The sequence below is a fragment of the Apis florea genome, unplaced genomic scaffold (genome assembly GCF_048593485.1).
Source record: "Apis florea isolate Af1SG1 unplaced genomic scaffold, ASM4859348v1 contig_3203_pilon, whole genome shotgun sequence".
In the NCBI taxonomy this organism is placed as follows: domain Eukaryota; kingdom Metazoa; phylum Arthropoda; class Insecta; order Hymenoptera; family Apidae; genus Apis; species Apis florea.
In genome coordinates this window covers 6975294-6996871 of record NW_028256723.1, presented here as the reverse complement: position 1 = coordinate 6996871, position 21578 = coordinate 6975294, and the positions used below count along the sequence as shown (strand labels likewise).

The 21578-nt window shown below is 46.8% G+C and overlaps 1 protein-coding gene across 4 annotated transcripts in view; it reads left to right on the top strand.

Annotated features, from left to right (window-relative positions):
* The first annotated feature begins 2707 nt into the window (after positions 1–2707).
* svp (COUP transcription factor 2) overlaps positions 2708–21578 on the top strand; it is a 70263-nt gene continuing 51392 nt past the window's right edge. The window contains exons 1-2 of one of the 4 annotated variants that reach the window (XM_086910767.1): positions 2708–3067; positions 20398–20547. In XM_086910767.1, the coding sequence (XP_086766893.1) occupies positions 3031–3067; positions 20398–20547 (187 nt within the window). In that variant the 5' untranslated portion in view covers positions 2708–3030. Of the gene's footprint in view, positions 3068–11265; positions 13357–19667; positions 19846–20397; positions 20548–21578 lie in introns of those variants that run through there. The other 3 variants (XM_012484801.3, XM_086910768.1, XM_086910766.1) reach the window with 3 other exon arrangements.

The window sequence follows — 21578 nt, the reverse complement described above, 5'->3', positions numbered from 1 at the left end:
ACTTCGCCCGACTGGAAACTTCTCGTCGAAAAGCGTAATATTCTTTATCGATTATTTCCAGCTTACTCAAATCCACGCGTACGAGCAGAGAAAAGAACATCGAGAATACACGTCTCTCCAACGACTCGACTCGTTTCGATTCGCAACGATCACCCTTGTGCGTCTTGAGCTACGCGCGTTCGATCAACTCTCTAGGTTCTCCTCGTAGCTTCCTCAGCAGAGAAAGAGAGAGAGAAAGAGAGTAGACCTGTCACGGTTACGGATGATTCGGACGGACCCTCGAGACGGTTGATTAATGCTTATATAATTCATTGGGTGAGAGTGGTCTGAACGCAGCTAAGCGAGTGACCGGCCGGGCTTTGGATCCGTTACAACAGGTACGTAGGAAAGAAAACGGGGGCTTGGCCCGCCGCGCGAACAACAAACCGGCCGGGTTTTTGTCTCTCGCACACCGAGCAAAAAGGTATATACCCGATACCCCCATTGTTTGCACCTAGAACAGAGTAATTACCTTTCACGAATCTTTTCCTCTCGCCGTCCTTTCCGCGCCAACCCACTCCGGGGGGATCCCTCCTTTATCCTACTCTCCCCCCGCTCCTCGCTTCCCCCTCACTTCCCCTCACGCGAAATCTGAAAATTAACCGGCGACGACGACGACGATCGGCGAGGAGATCGAGTTCGAGGCGGACGAAAGGATTTTCTATGGATTGTGTATTGGAGGGCTATTTTTATTAATAATTTCGGTCACGAAATTTATTTAATAAAAGAAAAAAAAAATCGTGGCTTTGTCGACCGGTTCTTCGAATTTAATTAAATAATTTTGCAGTTGTACAAGTACACATTATAAAGTTTAGTCATCGACTAAATAATTGTATATTTATAAACTGAGTTTTTGTAATGATCGAAAAAAATAATTTTTGTTTCTGTCAAGACACGAATGAATGTTACATGTTTTGCAGAAGAGAATTTGGTTTTTCCTTAATTTCTTAGGACACGTCAAGCGTTTATTTGATACCTCTTTACGTGAGGACGCCATTACCGAAAAAAGAAAAAACAATTGCAAATAATAAATTTCGATCGAAAATTATTATTCATATTATTATTTTTAATTTTCAGGTTAATATTTTGTACTTAAACTTTAATTCGTCCTTTATACTTAATAAATCTTTCTATCACAACATCGATCGGATTAAATCGAACTTGGTTTGATCCGATTTAATCAGGATTAATTTTCTCAGATTTAATATTTTCCAAACTTATAACCTTTTCCTCGAAACATCGAAAACACGAGTTTTGATTTTGAAGCGAATATTTTATCGTATCCATTTCTCGTCACGGGTTTATAATTCCACTCAAAAAAATGCATTGCATTTATTTATCTTTATTTTATCGAGATCCCAATTTTTTAAACGAAACCTAATACTCTCTCTATGCTTAAACTCTTAAGTATAAGCTTAAACCGCATAAGAAAGAAATAAGATATATATATATATATATATATATAATATAATATAATATAATATATATAATATATAATATAATATATATAATATAATTCGATCTCTAATTATTTGCCACCACGTGGACGAAAACAAAAGAGAGGAAAAAAAAAAAAAAATCGTAAACACGGCGTCCGTTCGAACTCGAAGCGAGCGTAACGCGCGCTGCGCGCGTAAAGATAAAGGTAGATAGAGGTAGGGATAGCGGGGAGAGAGAGGAGGGGGGGAGGGAGGAGAGGCAAAGCTTAGAAGCGGGTTCACGGGTCACGGTAGCGGATTTTCGGCGCGCAAGGTCATCGCATTGCCGGCTCTCTTCCTTTGAGAGTGGCGCACGTTAATCAGTCGAGTCGGGGACCGAGCCTCGGAGGATTAATTAAGCCGTAATTACTGGACAGCCTCTCTAGTCGCTAATGGGCAACCTGATATCCGTGAAAGGCCGCGTAACGCCGCGTGAATAGGCCTGCGTGAACGCCGCTCCCGAAACTACTGACCAGTCAGTCAGTCAGCCAGTCAGCCAGCCAGCCAGCCAGTCAGTCAGTCTGTCTCTCTCTCTCTCTCTCTCTCTCTCTCTCTCTCTCTCTCTCTTTCTCCCGATAATTATCGAATCCGACTCGATGCGCATCATCCGTGTGTACATTCTATCTCCGCGTCGGCTTCTCCCGATTATGCGCCTCGTCCATACTACTCTTCATCGATACTTTTCACCGACGACCTCCCCCCTCCCCCCTCTATCTATCGGTGATTGTGAATCGGGAACGAGAACGTGTCCACAAAGGATGGATTATACAAATAATTAATCGAGAGATATAATCGAGAAGTGGCATCGATTTTTTCTCTCTCTCTCTCTTTCTCTCTTGTTTCGTATATTCGTATTGGTTTCTGAATAAGAGGTTGAAAAATTATGTTTATCGTACGACTTTTTTTTTTTCGTATCGATAATAATTAAGAGGTATAAATGAACGGTGGAAAATATGGGATAGGAAAGTTGAGCGATAATAATAATAGTCGAAATGGATAAACAATGACTTTGATTTTGCGATATACGCACGCACACGCTCGAGGCCCCCTTTAAGCCACGGCTTAACTCGTTCGATTATTCGAGCGTGCGTGGTGGGGTGTCCGGATGGTTCCTCTCCGCGCCCCCTTTGTCGCACGTTGCGCGACTCGTGTGCTCGAGAAAACAGTAGGTACAGGTGGACAGGTAGATGACAAACAACTGTATCCGCTTACCACACGTTTTCCACACGAGGGAGTTCCCTCCTCGATACGTGGCTGGAATTAAAAGATTCGTGGACCAGAATAACAGTTGTACCACTGTCTACGCCTCTTCCGATCGAATGACAAGTTGGCGCTTTTAACGCGAATTTTCGAATTTGAAGAGCAGAAAAATTTCGTCTTTCGTTTCTAATTGTCAACGCGTTCGATCCGTTGAAGTTTTACTTTTTTTTTTTTTCTTTTTATTTCCTTGATTGGTGACCAAGTTAACGTTAGAGAAAGTAGGATAGGGGATATACGACAACGACAGAAGAGAATGGCAGGTAGCGAAAAACGAAGAGAGATCGAAGGAGGTAAGCGTTTAGAGAAATTTACGATGCACTTTTTTCCGTGTAAAATTACACGCTTCACCGAGTCCGCCAAGGTTTCGAATATACTCGAGGAGCTCGAGCGTGTAACGCTCGAGCAACGAATATAAATATACTATATACTGTACATTTTTTTCCTCAAGTTTTCGAAGTTTCGGCCGCTTATCTGATCGTAAATCTTTTAAAGCGCTACTTCTGACATCCGATACGTCGTTACTTCACGTTTGACTGATTTTACGATCTCGTTATATCGTGGACCGTTGCTGTACGTTATTGTTTTTGTCAAATGAGAAGTACATACGCATCGATTTTTACTTACCGTTTTAGACGAATTAAGAAAAGAAAAAGAATATAAAGAAAGAATATAAATATACGTTATAATATTTCGACGAAATTATTTATACGTTATACGCAATGTCGAAAAAATTTCATGCGATTATCTTATCGCTTGTTATCGTATTCTTTTTCGTTTCGTTCGTACATTTTTTTCCCCTCATTTATGTAAAATTTCGTCTAAATAAAATATCGGAAAGGAAGTTTAATTTAAAACGGGTGGAATAAAAAATTTCGCGTTTACAATTATACAAATATCCCTCCCCTCATATCCGAAATGTTTCGAAGGAAGAGACACACGATCGCGCGCACAAGTGGGGTGGAAAAATCGAAAATAAGAAGAGAAAAAGGAAGGGGAAGGGGCCTCGTAAACGAATCGCGGTATACACGCGCGATATAGCTCGGTACTCTCGAATTTTAGGTTCGAGCGAGTTTCTAAAGCGCGTAACTAGGGAATGGGTTTTTAATCAGGGTATTCCGGACAATAGGTCCCCCAGGGGACTCCCGCCACCCTCGTAGTAGTACCTTTCTTTGCCGTTGCTGCGCGTAGGTGCTTTCGATCACCCTTCCTCCGGGATACGTTTTCATTCTCGGGCGCAACGTATGTCATTAGTGTCGGGTATTTCCTTTCCGCGCAATTAATTCGCCGTGGAGCCGCTTTACGGCGCTCCACGCTCTTCTCGAGGCGTCTTCTGTTTCGCGATACCGCGTTACACAAGCCGATACGCTCACACTCTCTTATTATCTCGTCCTCGATCCATAACGATATCCATCGTTGCGATATCGATAAATTATTCACACGCCAGAAAGTTTCGATCGAAAAACTTTTATAATTTTACACTTGTACACACACACACACACACACACACACACACACACACACACACACACACTTTTTGTTTTTCGTTTCTTTTTTTTTTTTCGCGTGTCCATAACTCGTACGCTCGTTTTCATTTTTTCAGGCTTAAGCGAAGCGAATGGATGGACACGCGAGTCGTCATAGAGACGAATTCGACAACTGCGCGTTGGAGAGGAGTAGGAACGGCGGACAACACAATCGGTATCGGCCATATGTCAGCGCGGTTTGACGCGCGTGTACGCGCGCGCGATCGAGGGGAAAACGGTGCCCGTTTCCTTTTGTGCGGCCCGATGCCGTTGCGGGCTAACATTGTCCTCCCTGATAGTGGTCGCTTTCTTTCAAAAGAATCGATCGCTCGACAAAGGAGAAGGCCGCCACCGATTTTACGCATCCTCACGAATTGTTTACATTTAGTTTAAAAAGTTTAATTCGTTGATTGCGTTATTAAATTTTGAATTTTTAAAATATTACTCTGAGAATCAATTTCAAGATTAATGATATTGTTTGCTGGATTAGTTGCAAATTTTTAATTAGATTCGTATAATAAGAATAGTGTGTATTTAGGATTATTTATTCGTGCGATTTATTTAAATCGTTACATATGGGTTTATGCGGATTTCTTTTTTTTTTTTATTTTTGTATTTATAATTAATTTATTTATTAGAACAATATTAACTTTCATATTCGTTTTGTAAAATTTAATTATAGAAATTGGAATAATAATTATAATAATTTCGTGAATAATTTATAGAAAATCGGAAATTGAAAACAATTAAGTTTAAAAACTTCGCTTTTTTATATTAGATATTTCTTAATGGAATAATAATTCAAAATTATGATTATATCCTTGAATTAATCTAGACAAAAATTATAATATTCGATTAAAAGTATTGCTTGAAAATTATTTATACAAAGTTCATTCAACAACGATGAATGCCGATAAAAATTGGGACGTGTAACCAATAACTGAGAATAATTAAAAATCAAAAATTCAAATTAATAAAAATAATAAAGTTTCGTTTGAAAAAAATAACAATAAAAGTAAAATGTAACGAATTAAAAATTCTTCAATATTTTTTTCTTCTCAACGACAAATAAAAAATTCATCGGCAACAAATAACTTGATGATTAAATTAAATAATCCTAACAAATTAAATCTTCCAATTCTTCCTTAACATTCTCAAACGTTTCATCACAGAAATAAACGCCGCCCTCTTCGATCGTAGCATATATAATTCTCAAATACAACCTAACCTAAAAAAATTGTAACACTCGATCGGTATACCCATTAACTAAAATTCGCAACGCGAAACATTTAACATTAACCTCGACTTCGCCAAAATATTCCCTTCAATCCGTAATCCACAACCGTTGTTGCGCGAGATTCGATAACCGTCGTTCGAAGGAAAATCGAGAAGGAGGCGAGCGAGCGAGCGAGCGAAAGAAAAAGAGAGAGAGAGAGAGAGCATCTGCGGCTGACACGGGCCGGTGGATCGATAACGCGATTCGACGAAGGCTTCGCACGAGATCGAGACGCGTCCCCGTCAATAATAAACGCGTGTTTACACAAGGAGAAAATTTCACGGAAGATTAATGAAACGACAGAAAAGTTTGCCGCGCCTTTTTAAACGGCCGTGTCCGATGTTTGACACGGGTGGACCATTAGCGTCCCACCTGCGCCCCTCCCCCCTTCCTCGTATCGCCTCCTTTCCACACGGATTACCGGACAACTTCCATCCGTGGGATCGTTAATGATCCAGCGGATATTGTTCGGACGGTTACGGGGCGAGATTGAACGAAAAACGATCCGATCCGGGACCTCGCTCCGACAGTTTTGCCAAGTTTTGCCTCTTTCTCTCGCCAAGGAGTTGGCGGTCGAGCGAAAGCAAAACAGTTTGAAGGTTAGACTCGAAGGTTAAACGTGTTTATTATGGTCGATCCTCCTTTCTCGTTCTAATGTTCTCGTCTCACGTTTCTAGAATTATTCGAGAAGTAAGAAGACGCGTTTCGCGAAAAGTAATGCGCGAGACATCAGACTCATCTTCATATCTAAATTTATTACACGAATTCAAATTGGATCTGTTCCAATTTTTTGTAAAATAATATAGTTTTTTCGTTTTTTTTTTTTTTCCATGGGCTATAATTGGAAAAGATTTCGTCGCAGTTGTATAAAGAGATATTACAAGTGGGAAAGAGAAGAAATTCGAAAGGAGAGGAAAAGAAGACGAAGCCTTTCGTTACTTGCCTCGGTCTAAATAAATCATCTTTTTTCACTGCGATGTGATCTGAAAACAACGTTGAATCTACGAACGAGTAATGGAAGGAGAGAAGGAATTTTGTTTGTCGAACTGTTGTTTGGTGTTAAGATTCGTGGATGCGTTCGATGAGAAACGTGTTCGCTTCTCCGCCCGGTTCGGGGCAGTTTCGATATTCACGTACTGGAAAAAGAGAGGGGGAAGAGAGAGAGAGAGGAAGGGCCATAAATAATTAGAGGGACAGTTGGACGGACGATTTGAATTTTCGCGTGAGACCGGCCGCCGAAAGTGGAAGAAGAAGGTTGACCCCCTCGAAAAACCATTAATTTATCGTAAACTCGAACAACGTCCGGAAGACGTCCCCGTTCTCCCTCGTCGTTTTCCCTCGATCGGGCCTCTCTCCCCACCCCCCCCCCTCTCTCAATCTTGACCCCGGATAATCGTGGGGACAGGTGATCCCCCGAAACCGAGAGCCAACAGGCAACTGACCACCGTGTCCGGCCGAAACGATAGCTCCCCCCCCCCCCTCCCCTATGCAAATGCTTCGCTCCCCTTCCAGAGGGGTCCCTGTACGGGGCACGGTACCGGATTTGATATATCGGATCTGATTTCGCCCGATCATTCCTTGCAAACTTATGATTGGGGCCACTTTTTCTACATCTATCGTTTACTTTTCGCAAAAATTTGAACTCGACTCGGCAGAAATCACGTGCAAAAAGTGCGTGCGTCTTTTTTTCTTTTTTCTATAAGCTGGATTGAATTATTCGGCTCGTGGTACGCTATCGATGATGGGATAAAAATGAAAAATTCGAGTGTAAGGGGAGGGGAGGGTTGATTTCTTCAGGATCGATGTTGTGGTGTCGAGTGGGAAATTTAAATTTTTAATGTCGCGTGAATCGGGGAAAAATTCGGAGGATTAAGTTCGATTTCGGAAAAATTTGACTCGCGCGCCATCTACGATAAAATCGTAAAGAATTTGTGTAGTGAAGGGTTAAAAATTTCGAACTTTAAATAATTATAGTATGATAGTATAAAAGTAGTTATTTCCAATTATTGAGCAATAAATTAAAATCGAAGTAACTTTAAATTTTCATCTTTGCCGATTCGTCGATCGGAAAAATTTGAACTCGACTCGCCCGCTATCGACAATATGATAGAAAATGAAAAATTTGACGAAAGGTTAAAAAGTAACTAGTTAAAAATTTCGAGCAAAGTTACTTTAAATAATTATAGTATAGTAATAATTCACTGTTATGTTTCGAGCAATAAATTAAAATCGAAGTAACTTCATTCTTCCCGATCGAAAATTTAAACTCGACGACGCGGCGGAAAAATCAAAAATCGAAACTCGGGTTTCGAATCGGGTTGGAAGACGTAAAAAAAAAAAAAAAAAAAAAGAAAAAAAGAAAAAAACCGTTCCCTCTCGGTCGGGAACACGGGGACCACCCTTACCGAGCCACTTTCCTCCACCGACGATAAAGCGAAGAGGCAATAAAGGAGAGGAAGCGTTATTAGAGCCCTGTCCTCGAGAAGAAGAAGAAATCCGCTTCTCTCGTCCTCCTTGTACCTCGCCTCGACCATTCGCCTCGACCAAGGGGTTGAACCGTTCAACCTAACTCCTACCAGACGAATCGTCCTCCCAGCGGGACGATCTCCTATTCTTTTCCTTCCTCTTCCATTCTTCCCTCTCCCTCTCCCTCCCTCTCATTCCCTCCAACGAGTTTTCGTTTTGCCTCATAAATAAATTAATTAAGCGGAGTAACAGATAATGTTAAAATAATACACCCCTCCCCCTCCCTCCAAATACAATGGAGAGATCGGGTTCGGGCGAGCGGTGTTTCGAGGTGTATATATATATATATATATATACATATATATATATATATGTATATATATATATATGTATATATATATATATATATATACCTTGTAGCGGTTCTTAAACTCGCTCCTCCTGCCTGGAGTTAATTTCGCGGCATTAACAGTCGAAAGAGTGCGAACAAAAGGGAGCCGGGGTTGGGGAAGGAGGGGGAAGACAGATAAGGGAAGGAAGGAGGCAACGCAGGAAATATGAACACGCTCATAATGCAGCCCGCGACCATAACCACCGCTCCGAGCCAGCCGGGGGACTTCCCTCTCTCTCTATCTCTCCCTCCTTCCCCCCTCCCCATCCTTTGTCGCGTTCTCGCCTTCCCCCTCCGCGCCGCTAATCGCACGCCCTCGCGCGTCGCCCCCGTGTTTTTTAATCCGATTTTCGAACCGGCCCAAACTCTCCTTCGCGAATCCGCGTTTTAGTTGCCTCAAATCTATCCGTGTTTATCTCGTTATAGATCTCGTTTATAGAAGTATCCAGCGCTCCTTGGATCCGTTGAAAATATATAGCGATATATGGATGGAGATGGAGAACGCGTTGACTCCAGTACGGATCGTCGATGATCGTCAGGGAAAATTCGAATCTGCCCTGTTAGGGATCTAGCGACTATGAGCAGCAAGGAGGAGAAGAAAAAAAAGAAAAAAAGGAGAAGAGAGGCGTTCCGTTCGAGCACCCTCTCGCGGCGATAAGGGACGGAGGAGAGAGAATCGAGTCGAAGATGTGGGACAATTCGGAAGGCGTAAAGATATTTCCGGATCGTTGGTCCGTGCCAACGTTACCGCGCGATCTCTTTCTCCCGATGGCTACCTATAATTTAAAATACTTTAAGCGAGCATCCATTTACCGCCCTTATCAAATATCGTACCTCGAATGCTCGATCATCCTCTCTTTCGTCGAAAGTATCCTCGAAAGAAAAAGAAAAAAGCCTCTCTCTCTCTCTCTCTCTCTCTCTCTTGCTCACGGGAATGAAAATCAAGAAAGAGAGGAAGAGAAGCGAGTGTAAAGGGGCCGTGGTCGACGATTTCGATAAATCATCTCGAGAGCAGAGCGCGTTAACGTTGGGCTGGCACTTTAAAAGCGTCGCGCGTGTCACAGCAGCGCGTACGGCGAGTTTTTTAAGAAGCGAGCACGCGAGCCGGCGGGGGCCGAGGGAAGGAGAGATGGAGTTTTAACTGGTGGAGCGAAGTCGAGGAGGAGGGGGGGGGGGACGAGAGCGAGGGCTACGTTTTCGACGTACAAAAAGTAATTATGGGATGGTTTCCGGTAATCATATCTAGAGCGCATTGAACGAGCGCATTGTTCGGCCACCCCTTCGCCGATATGCACTTGTACGCGGCGCCAACCCCCTCGACTCTTCCTCTGGCCCCTTTCCCCCTTCTCACTTTCTTTCTCTCTCTCTCTCTCTCGTTCTCGGTTCAACCGTTCTCGCCCACCCACCGTCGCGTTTACCACAGGTTTGCCACACTTGGATACGTTGGACGCCATAGATAATCGATGCCGAGCACGTGGTGTCCGATTCCACGTTCCTTTCTTTCCTAGATTCATCGATATATACATATATATATATATGTGTGTGCTGTGTGTGTGTAATATTTTTCGAGATTTTACGTGTATTCTCTTTTTCTCTACCGATAAAATAAGAGAAGATGTACCTTATCTACATGTATGTAGGAAAGAGGGTCTGAAAGGGGTGTGGAAAGGGAGAAAAGAGGGCACCGAGGCGGAGGGAGTGAGGAGGAGCAGAGGGCAAAAAGCGGAAACGCGAGGAAGCGGAGACGGCGAGGTTCGGGTCCACGACCCGACTGACCCTGCGTCGACGGCCCGGCCGTCTTCGAGGCTGTCGGTCCACCCTACTCCTCGGCCACCCTTACCCTCACCCTTACCCTCGGGGGTGGATTGAAGCGGGCCGGCCCATTTTTCGCGCCCCACTTGACTCCTCGTCCCCATTGGTCGCCGCCCTCTTCTCGTCCCGTGACCTCTCATCCCCCGTCGTCCGAGTCGCGCGTATTACACACCGTCCCGTCCCTGCACCAACGCGTACAAAAGAAGTATCCAAGGAGACGAAGGCGAAGAAAATCCGCGAAGAAAGGATCCCGATATCGGCGGTGCTCGATCGTTCGCTCTCCCCGCGCGGCAGGAAAACACGGGGGAACGGACTTTGATTCTCTTCGAAACCGAGGAAACTGGAATTCGCGCGTCGTAAACGCGGTGATCGCAAGAGCGTGGCACGTCACGAGGCAACGTCGCAAAAACGGTTAACGGAAAAAGCGCTGAGACTGAGAGAGAGAGGGAGATGGACGGAATTTCGTTCGATGGAAAAAGTGCGAAAATCGCGTGTCAGGTAACATTGGGCGCGCGAGAAAATAAAAATAAAAAAGGAAAGGGAAAAAAGATAGGTCAGTGGATGGTGTCCCGGCCGGCCAGAGTCGCGAGACCGCGCGAGAGGGCAGGGGGTTGCGGTTCGCGGAAAGGAGGAGGGAGACGACGAAAAGGAAGAAGAAGAAGAAGAAGAAGAAGAAGAAGAAGAAGAAGAAGAAGAAGAGGAAAAGAAGGAGAAGGAGAAGGAGGAATAAGAAGAAGAAGAAGAGAAGAGAAGAGAGAAAGGCTTAGGCCGGCGTATATACGCGGAAGAACTCGGCGAAGAGGGACAGAGAAAGAGAGAGAAAGAGTGAGAGAGCGAGGGGTCGGAGGGCGCGAGGGTAGGGCAGACGCGGAGCCAATGAGAGGCGCGTCGGGGCGCGCCCGGGACTCGACCCCACCTTCGGTAGCCATGGTAACTGGCGAAACCCGCGAGAAAGCCGCGAGAGAGCCGGCGGTGGTGGGGGGCAGGTCGGTGTCAGGGGTCGTCTTAGTCGGCAGTCGGTCTCTGGTCGGCCCCAAGAATAGTCGTATCGAGGCGGTAGTCGAGTATCACCTCTCTTCTTCTCCTCCTCCTGCTGCTTGTGCCGGCACGAGCGCACTCGTCGTCGCAACCCACCGCGCGCACACAGGAGAACACGCGCGGCTTATCGACTGGGCTGTGCGCGCGCGCGCGCGCATTCCTCCTGTCTCTCTCTCTCTCACTCTCTCGCTCTCTTTCTCTCTGTTTCTCCGCTCCCGGCCTTCCCTCTCGCCATCCTCCACGTCTCCCTCTTTCTCCGGTCCGCACTCCGCTCCACCGCACGCGGTACCTCGTGACTGGCCCTCCTCCTCCTCCTCCCGGTCCGCTCCTCCTCCACCTCCACCGCCTCCATCGCCACCTCCATCGCCACCTTTGCCTCCTTCTTTCGTCTTCCCTCTCGCACACACGCACACGTACGCGCCCTCCTCCCTCTCTCTCGCCCATCTCCAGCGTTACTCTCCACCCTGTGGTGTCGTCGTGCGTGCGGAGCGCACACCCTCTCCGCCCTGTGACTCGGTGGCTCGTGCCACCGCGCATCCACCCAGCGCCGATACACCGCGATACCGCGGATACCACGACGCGGGGATACGCGGCTGATCTACCGCGTGCGCGCGATCGCGATCTCGATCTCGATCCCGATTCAGATCCCGATTTCGTCCGTGGTTCGAAGGCTCCGCTCAGTGTCACCGGTTATTTTTGTTATTTCGTGTGTGTGTGTGTGGCGCGTGTCCTACGACCCGCCTTCTCACGTTTTTCTTTTTTTCTCTTTTTCTTTTTTGTTCTTCTCTCTCTCTCTCTCATCTTTCCTTTCCTCGTTTTTCCTCGTTTCTCGCGGAGCATATACGCACGGAGAGTATACCACGTTCCGAAACAAGGTGCGAAGTGTGCGCGATCGGTCGTCGGTGGTGAATTCATCTAACCATCCATCTACTCGTCTATCCATCCATCCATCCATCCATCCATCCGCTTCTCTGTGTCTCGTCGTCGACGAGCAAACGCCCGACTCTCCCGAAGCTCGGAGGCTTCGGTCGCCGAGGAAGGCGAACGAACGGGGAACCCCGCCGCCCGACCGAGATGTCGCGCACGGGACAAGGATCCCAGAGGTCGCGCGAACTCTGCCTAGTGCGCGAGTGAGTGAGGAAGAAAAGAGTGCGTGAGAGAGTTTGTCTCGGCCGAAGGCGAGCGGCGATTTCGATCGCTGCCCTGAAATTTGTCTTTAAGGTGGTGCGCGAGACACGCGAAACTCCGTTGGAAGAGTTGGGACAACGGGGCAAAGGGAACGAGGAGAAAATACACGTAAACGAGTTTTGTGCGATCCATCGTTCGATCACTTTGTGCGTGCCGCGATCCATCCACATCCGTCTGTATCCGTCTACATCGGAACGAGCCAAGGAACGGACGAAGAGACGAAGAGAAAAGGGGATCCCTGATCGAACGAGGGAGAAGGAAGGAAGAAGGAGGAAGCGGTTCGAGGGGTGGTCCTCGCGGAAGAAGAGGAAACCGGCAGGGTGGTTCGAGGCGGGACAGGAGGCGCTGACGCCCTGGCGACTGCCGGGGTGGTTTACCCGGCCGCGACAGCGACGTTGTTCCCTGGCCGGGTGTCAGCCGGACACCACCACCCCGAGTTCACCACCACGTTGGAGGTGGGGTTCCCGGCGCGCGGCACCACCGCCTCCATGGCGTTGGTGGCCGCGCCGCCCTCGTGGCCCTCGCGGGACCCCGGGGCCAGCCTGGCAGCGACCGGCGCTGCAGCGGCGGCGGCCGCCGCCGCGGCAGGCGCCGCCGCCGCCGCCGCCTCCGCCACGGGCCCGGGCCCCATCCAGATCGCGCCCCCGCCCCCCATGCCCCCGACCCACCTCACGCCCTCGGCCACGCCGGAGGACATCACCTGCCTCGTGCCCCCGGCCGGGGTTCTCACGCCCAGGGACCCCTTGCCGCCCAGTACCACCCCCGGCAGCCAGGCGAACAGCTCCCAGTCGGGCAGCTCGCAAACCGACAAATCGCCCAACATCGAGTGCGTCGTGTGCGGGGACAAGAGCAGCGGCAAACACTACGGCCAGTTCACCTGCGAAGGTAAGCTCTTCCCTCCCTCCCTCCCTCCCTCCCTTCCTTCTCTCTCCTTGTCCGCGGATAGGAGAGAGCGAAGAGGAACTCGGTCGGTCATTAATAACTCGGCAGGGTGTCGCCCCTACGGACGAGTGACGAGCGCGTTACGCGGGGGTCTAATAACGATGTAATGGAGACGAGGAAACGGTGGCGGCGGGAGCGGAGGGGGAGGCGATTTCGAAATTTTATTTTTTTTCTCTATCGGTTCGCCCTCTTCCTCCTTCCCTTGGAGGATGTAACGAAGAACGATGTCGCCGGTGGACGAGGGTTAATCGTGACGTATCGTGCCCGGAAATCAGAAGTTACGCGTCCTCCCTTAGGGCATTCTTATCTACCTACCTACCGAATCACGCCTCCGTCGGTAATTTCTAATTTCTCCTTTTTCTCTCAAACTCTCGTTAAAATTTCACGGAAATGTCTTGTTCAACCAATTAACCGACCAATCGCTGATCCTCTTTCGCCGAACGAAACGCTTCTCGATTTTCTCCGACGCGACGCGTGCTCGGATCGTTTGTTCGACGATGGGTGGGAAGCACGGTTTCCGCGAAACGTGAAGAGCTAGCTGCTGGATGACGTTACCGTTTGAAACCGTTTAAAACGCCGCTAAAAATAATTCCGTGGAGATTAGCTGTCGCGCATCTGGGACCTCTCCCCTTTCCCCTCCTCCTTCTCCTTCTCCTCCGTGCTCTGGGTGTCCGCGCTCGTTAATTTCCAACAATTTGTGCTCGGCCCGCGCGAAGATTCGAGCGGGTTAAGAGTCCGTCTCTTAATTGAACGCTCGAGTTACATCTATCTCCTCCCTCCCTCTCTCTCTCTCTCTCTCTGTTTGGCGTTCCAATTACGGTCTAACGATATTTACCATTGTTAGACTCTCTCTTTCTCTTTCTCTCTCTGGGTGTCGCGATAACGCGGTTAATCCGACGCGATAATTTCTATTCGCGGTAATCTTAATTGCCCGCCACCCCCTGATTTTCCCCTGGCGCCTATTCCGCGAACGCTTTCGCTCCTCGTTTTCGAGAGAAGGATCCTTTTCTCGAAATATTTCGATCGAAGAAGAAGAAGAAGAAGGACGACGATTCTTCGCCTCCTCCGCCACTCGCCTCGTATCAATTTCGCCCGATTAACGACCACGCATCGAGGAACGATCGAACGAGGATTTAACGGCGGTCGGGATTGGCGAATCTTTATTGAGATTCATAGAAACACGTATATATATGTGTGTGTGTGTGCGTGCGTGTGTGTGTATACGAGGCTCGTACGCCTTCCGCATTCGACGTTCATTGGCGTAATCGCGGTGATTGTCGGCTCGATCTCTTTATTACGACGAATTGATTTTCATGTCAACCGATGTCAAACGGTCGCGAATTATCGTCAATTTGTCGCGTCTCTCCTTAAACAACAATATCGATCGATCGATCGATCGATCGATCGATGGAGACGGTCCATCTTGGATGGATGGGTGGACAATAGAATGGCCGAGTCTTGGCTGCCGAAATCGTGTTCGGCCATCGATATCGGCCGAGATTAAGTTCGAGGAACGGACATTAATCTGCCGATTACAGGGGCCAGGGAACCTCCCATTCGCGGTTACGCGTCCCGTACAAGGTTCTTCGTCTCCGGTTATTGCGCGACAGTCCACCTATTGCGCGCTCCCTTTTCGCACTTTTCTCCCCTTTCCATCTTCGACACCCTTCTCGAAAACCTTCTCGATCCCCTTTTCCTTCGTTCCTTCGCAACCTCGAAAATTCAAGGTCGGATAAGTTTACGATTTAATTTTACACAAAGGGATTCCGTACGCTTTTTTCGTATCTCTCTCGATCTCATATATGCGAAGAAACTTTGGAGAGATTGAGATTCGAAGATGAATCGATGGAAAAAAAAGGAAGAAGCGAGATTTGAAATAATCTATCCGGCACAATTGCGCTATTGTCTCTCTACCCTCGATAAACCTCGATCACCACCGCCTCTCTCCGATCCATCCGTCTGAATTTCGGCCTATCGTTCGTGTCGAAAACTGGAAACTAATAAAACTCTTCTCGATCGATATAAAAATATTCGTAAAATAAACGCGTTTACGTGGAACGACGTCGTTTAATTAGCGAATCGAGGCGAGGAAGACCTTGACTTTTTTCTACCTCTTTTTTTATTCACGAACGATTTCAATCCGTCGTCGCAAATATATATACACATATATTCGCGTAATGTATGCGCGATGTGAAAAGAAAATATATATATATGCATTAAGATGTAATAATCACGAGGACGGAGAGAAAAACTCGGAAAGCGAATCCATCTGAACGTTAACGTTCGAAGATTCGTTCGAAGGAGGATCTCGTGGCGGACTATGGAGAAATTAATTCGCTTGGCGGCCGCTACGCGGCACCATCCATATGCATGCGTTTTTCAACGCGTCACGATGATAACCTCCATTTCGATCGAGTCATTTCCTTTACGTAACGCACCTCCTTTTCGCGCTCCGCTCAAAAGTCTCTCGCGATCTTTTCCATCTTTTGTCGTCTAACCAATTTTACATCGAACGGAACGGATAGATCGATCCGATACGAAGAATACGTTACGAATACGTGGCGTGCAAATAGCGCGCAAACGTCGAATCCGAATTTCCATTGCTACTCTTTCCAACTCTTCCCTCCCCCTCCTCTTTTAATTGCACGAGTAAACCGGCAGTTTAGAGAGCTCTCTCGAGCGTGTGTTACGTCGCATTGAATTAAGACGTCGAAAACGTGTCACGTTACACGTTCAGTGGAGGGGGAGAAAGGAGGAAAGGTTATAATTCTCCTTCTTATTCCTATTCTTACTCTTCTCGTTTCTCGAGAGGGGGCGGAAATTTCGGGAGCGGAAAAGGGAAATTTAATTCCGGTCTCGCGGTCTCGAAAGGTGGTGTGCCTACACCACCCGCAAGGGGCTTCCTGTTGTTCGGGGAGGGGGGGAGGGGAGCCTCTCCCCCTCGTCGTCGAGTCTTACTTACGGTTACTTACCGACTTACGGACTTATGGCCGGGTAGGCGACCGCGTGCAGGAAGAAGCCAGACATTCTGCAGCCCGCTGCTCCGCGGGCTAATCGCTCTAACGAGATCATATTATATTATTCCGACTTTGCTAATCTTTATTAATCTCATTTCGCGAGCGCGCGTTTGCTTCGTTTACCTCTCCCTCCCTCCCTCCCACCCTCCCTCTCTCTCTCTACCTACTATATTATTATTATTATTATTATTATTATTATTATGCCTTCTCTCGAATTCGTTGAAGTCTCGAAAAGATCGAAGGGTATCGATGAGAGGAGGAACATTTTTATCCTTTTATTTATTTATTTATTTATTTTTTTTTTTTTTTTTTTTTTGTTTCCTTTTTTTGGCCACGGTCGACGGAGTTGGATGGACGAGCGAGGAAGTTGCGCGAACGTTACGCGAGCCTGAACACTCTCGGCCTCTGCACCGGTAAACGCGCGGAGGCGCGTGGACTTTACGCGCTCGGAGAGATACGTAGAATTACGAACCGCGACGAACGCATCCCGAACGCATCCTCTGTGACCAATTATCCCTCGCTAACGAAGCCCGCGGCTAGCCAAAGGCTAATTAATTATAACAATGTCGTTAATTTTACGCGGCCGACTCGAAACCGACCGGTTACTGACCCCCGATCTTCCCCTCGGGATCGAATCCCTCGAGAGTAAATTTTTGCGCGAAAAAAGAAAAATCGGACGGAGGTATTGGAATTGGAATTGGTAAGAGTACGCTGTAAATAAAACGTTATTATTGGAAGGAGAGGGGGGGGGGGAAGGGGCGCCATTTTCGCGCGATCGATGGGAAGGATAGATCGGCGATTCGATAGTTTGGAGCATTGTATTCGAGCATTTACTGCGCGGCGAAATGGCAGCGAGCAATGAAAATTCAATGACGCGAGCAATTTGAACTCTCTCTCTCTCTTTTTATCTATCTATTCGAAGGGCCGCGTACGTACGCTGCGGTACAATCTGAAAGTATAAACAGTAGTTGTTTCAGCCGCTTCTTCTTCTCTCTCTCTTTCTCCCCCTCGTTCCTTTGCCGCTCTCCTTTTCGCGCACAGCTACCACCCCTTTCCGCGCCCGTCCACCATTTTCTGTCTCGCGCGCGCTACCTCGCGACGGGCGCGCATGCGCCACGCTCGCGGTGGTTGTCTCGCGCACCGTAATCGCGTAATTTGCGTGTAACGATGCAATTTGTAGTTACGCCGACCCTCGCGACAACCTCTTTCGCAACGGAACAACGATTACGAGAGTGATGGTGGTGGTGGTGGTGGTGGTGGTGGTGATGGACACGTTTGCAACGGACGGATCGGTCAGCGAGATCATCGAGAATCGAATCGTTACGTCGGACGCGGATCTCTCCGTTTATACGTTGACCATGCGTCGGTCACGTGACCCGCTCGCCAGTCGGCCATGTCGATCTTTCGATTCGCGCTTTAACCTCTCTCGATGCGTGTTCGCTCACGATTTCGATATCAAGCAATTTTTCCCGTGGATTCGCGTTCGTTTATTCGTTTATCGTGCCTTATAAGGAAGGCTATATAAGGTGGAATCGAGATGGTAGTTTCAGATTCGTAGAGATTAAATCAACGGCAAATATGTTTAATTCCACGGCGCACGTTACGCCGCGCAGCATCGGAAAATCCAGTTTCTCGATTTATCGTCAATGCAAAACGTCGAATAATCTAATCGACAATTTTTTTTTTCTTTTTTTCCAATAAGTATCTCTCGCTCGCTGATAAGAACGTTGAGCTCATCGAAATCATAAGAAAGAAAATAGGGGATTCGAATTCGTACAATTCGATTATTCGTTACGCTGATTGATGATTCTTTCTTTCCTTCTCTTCGATCACGCGGTTTCGTTGTTGAACGAACTGTGTCTTTAGACCAAAATTTCCGAAAATGATACGATAACAACGAATTCAAATCCCCGTATTCTTCTTTTCTTGGATCGTGTCGATGCGAACGACCCTGTCGCTTTTCCTCGTCGTCGTCCACCTTTTTAAACGTGGGTAGGCAGAAATGAAATTGCGGGGAACCGGTTCTGTGAATGGACGCGTGAATGCCCCTTCCCCCCTCTAATTAATTTTCTCGTTAATACACGCTGATAAATCTTCGATCGCGATTCCGCCTTCTAACTGTTTCAACTCTCGCGGCCAAACTGGCCTTCTGCCTCGGCCAGAAATATATCGCGGATCATTTATTCTCGCGCCAACGCGATTACCGGCCGCCGCGAAGCGTCGCTTCTTGAAAACCACCGGCCGGGAATCGTGATACGTTATCGATCTCGTGGAACCGTTTCGGGCGTAACGGGTCACGGTCGAGTCTAAACTAAATTTTTTTTCTTTCATATTCGAAATATAATATTCTTTCTTGCAACGGACGAATTTTTTTGGACGAATATCATCGAATATTAGGAGATTCGTTTCGATCTTTCTCGCATGTTGTGTCAGTCAAATGTAAAAAGAAAGATACGAAAATTTTTATCAACGATCCGCGTCTTTCTTTCGCGTCACGTCAAATATCGTTACGCGCACGTCCACATCCTTTTCGCAAACGTGAAAATTTTTATCAACGATCTTTCTTTCAAATATCGAAAAACGATGAAAAATTTTATTTTATATCGACGATCGACCAACGTTGTCGTTAACAACGCACAACAATTTCCATTTTCCAACGTCTCGATCATTGATTGAAAGAGTTTTCTTGAAAACGTCTGTCGTACTCGATCGACCAATGCAGATAGACGGAAATGGCGCGATCGAAAGTTGGCGATCGCCGATGAGAATCGCGAGGGGGGCAAGGGATAGGCACTCTTTATCGAAACCGTTTTCATACAGAGACCGCTTTGTTGTCACGATATGAATTGCCTCCTGATTGCTTCCAAGTAGTGCTTGTATGTACCACGTATATACTCGTTGGATCGCGGTGCAACCGCGGCGGATTCTGCCCCTTTCTCGAAAAATAATTCCTCCATTCACGATTTTTCCTATCCAAATGTTCAACGCATTCTCATTCGTTTTTCCAGATTCTGTATATCCAACGCGTGTCGTTAATTTTACTTTTCCTTGGAAGCGTGTTCGACGACGGGAGAAGGTGATGAGAAAGAAAAGGTGTTTGAACAAGGAAGGGGAGAACACGAACGTGTGTATGATTCGATTTAACGAGATGGCGCGTGACAGATAGACAGGTGGAGGAGGAGAGCGTTAAACAGGTTAAAGGGTGGGTGGTGGTGGTAGTGGTGATTCGATCAACGACTCGACGAATATTCCTGCGAACAACACGGGCGATACTCCCGTTGTTATTAACTCTCGTCTTTATCGCTTCTCCTTTCCAACCCGCCCGCCCCCTCTTTCTCTTTTTCCTCCCATTTTCCGTTACACAGCTCGCCACGCCTCCGAGTGTTATTTAAAATTTTTTCAACGCGATTTTAATGTGAGTGTTATTGATCGAATTCGTTCGATTTAAAATAAATTTCGTAGCGGTTCGAGACAAGTTGGATTTATTTTAGCTACGCTAAAATTTGAAAGAATCGTTGTTTCCTACGCAACGTTGCCAGATCTGTCGCATACGAAAAATACAAAATAATAAAATAGGAACGTGCGCAACGTTCAAAATAATCCCTCGTTATTATTATTTAACAAACGGAATTGGATCAATGCTGCAAAGATACAAAATTTTAAATATATCGAATACAATTTTTCGTAAACGGTGTAAGTCCATTTCATTCGGTTCTCGCCCGAAACAAATTTATCGATCTGTATTTCTCCTCGAGAAAGAAATGGACTTGCACCACTATCGGGATAAACGAAACGAAAGTTCTCGACTCTTCTCCTCGTCCAATCCTTATCCCGTTCGTTTCTACCGCGAATTCGATTCTTCGACCGATTCGAATCTTCGAGAAAGAAAAGAAGAGAAGAAGAAGGAGGAGGAGGAGGAGGAGGAAGATTTTTTTTTAATATATTTTTCACTTTTGCCTCTTTCTAGGATGCAAAAGCTTCTTCAAGAGAAGCGTAAGGAGAAACCTAACTTACTCGTGTCGGGGGAATAGGAACTGTCCCATCGACCAACACCATAGGAATCAGTGCCAGTTTTGTCGATTGAAAAAGTGCCTGAAGATGGGCATGCGACGGGAAGGTACGTACCCCGTTGAAACGATTTCACCCCCTGATTCAAAGGGGAGGGAGGGGGGGGGGATCGGTGGAATTTTCGCCTTCGAGGCGAGGGAAAGGAGAGGGGGAGGGGGAGGGAAAGGGGAGGGGGTGGGCGTTGGACCGCGCCAATGGTCGGATCAAAGTTCAACGAGGCGGAAATCAACGGTTTCTATTTATTTGCCGGTCCGAAAGCGGCGGATCGTTTCGAGGAGTTCTCGAGAGCATCCTTGGAACTCGAACAAGCGGGACAAGTGCGCTTATTTATATACCGCGCGCTCCTCGCCTCGCCTCGCCCCCTCCCTTTCTCTCGCCGCTTTCGGCCAGTCTCGGCGGTGTCGATGATCCATCGATGATGCGCCCCTCCCCACCCCTCCTCCTCCGGTTTCGCGCGACCTTTTCGAAAGGTCGAAACGAAATTTTTCCCTCGTCCCTCGGATTGGTGATTATGATTGGTCGTGGATCTAGGAGGAGGAGGAGGAGGAGGAGGAGGAGGGAGAGATGGTGGAAATTTTGTTGTTTGAAAGTGGACGAAATTTTCGTTTCTGCTTGATTCATTTCTTTCTTATTGTTTCGAAGAAGATTATTAAGAATTAGTGGAAATTTTTCGAGCGATTAAGAAGAAGAATGGTCGTCGAATTTTTTTTTTTTTTTTTTGGAAATGGATCGAATTCGTGGAAATTTTGAACGAGGATATTTTTACGATTTCACGTTTTCCTCGTCGAATTCTTCGTTCGGTTTAAAATCAAATCGACGAGGAAAGATTCTTTCGTTTATTCTTCTAGAATTAGAAATTTTTAACGATTGGGAAAGCTTTCTTTGGGATTCCTCGATTATACAATTTTTCCTTCCATTTTTCTGTTCCTGAATTCCTCGTCTTCTTTAAAATCGTAGAAATATTTTGAATTTTCGAATGCTCTATTTCCATCCATCGTCGAAATTTTAAACGATGGCTTAAGCTCCTTTCATTTTCCTATCGAATTTCTCACGTCTTCTTTCGAATCAAATCAGACGAAA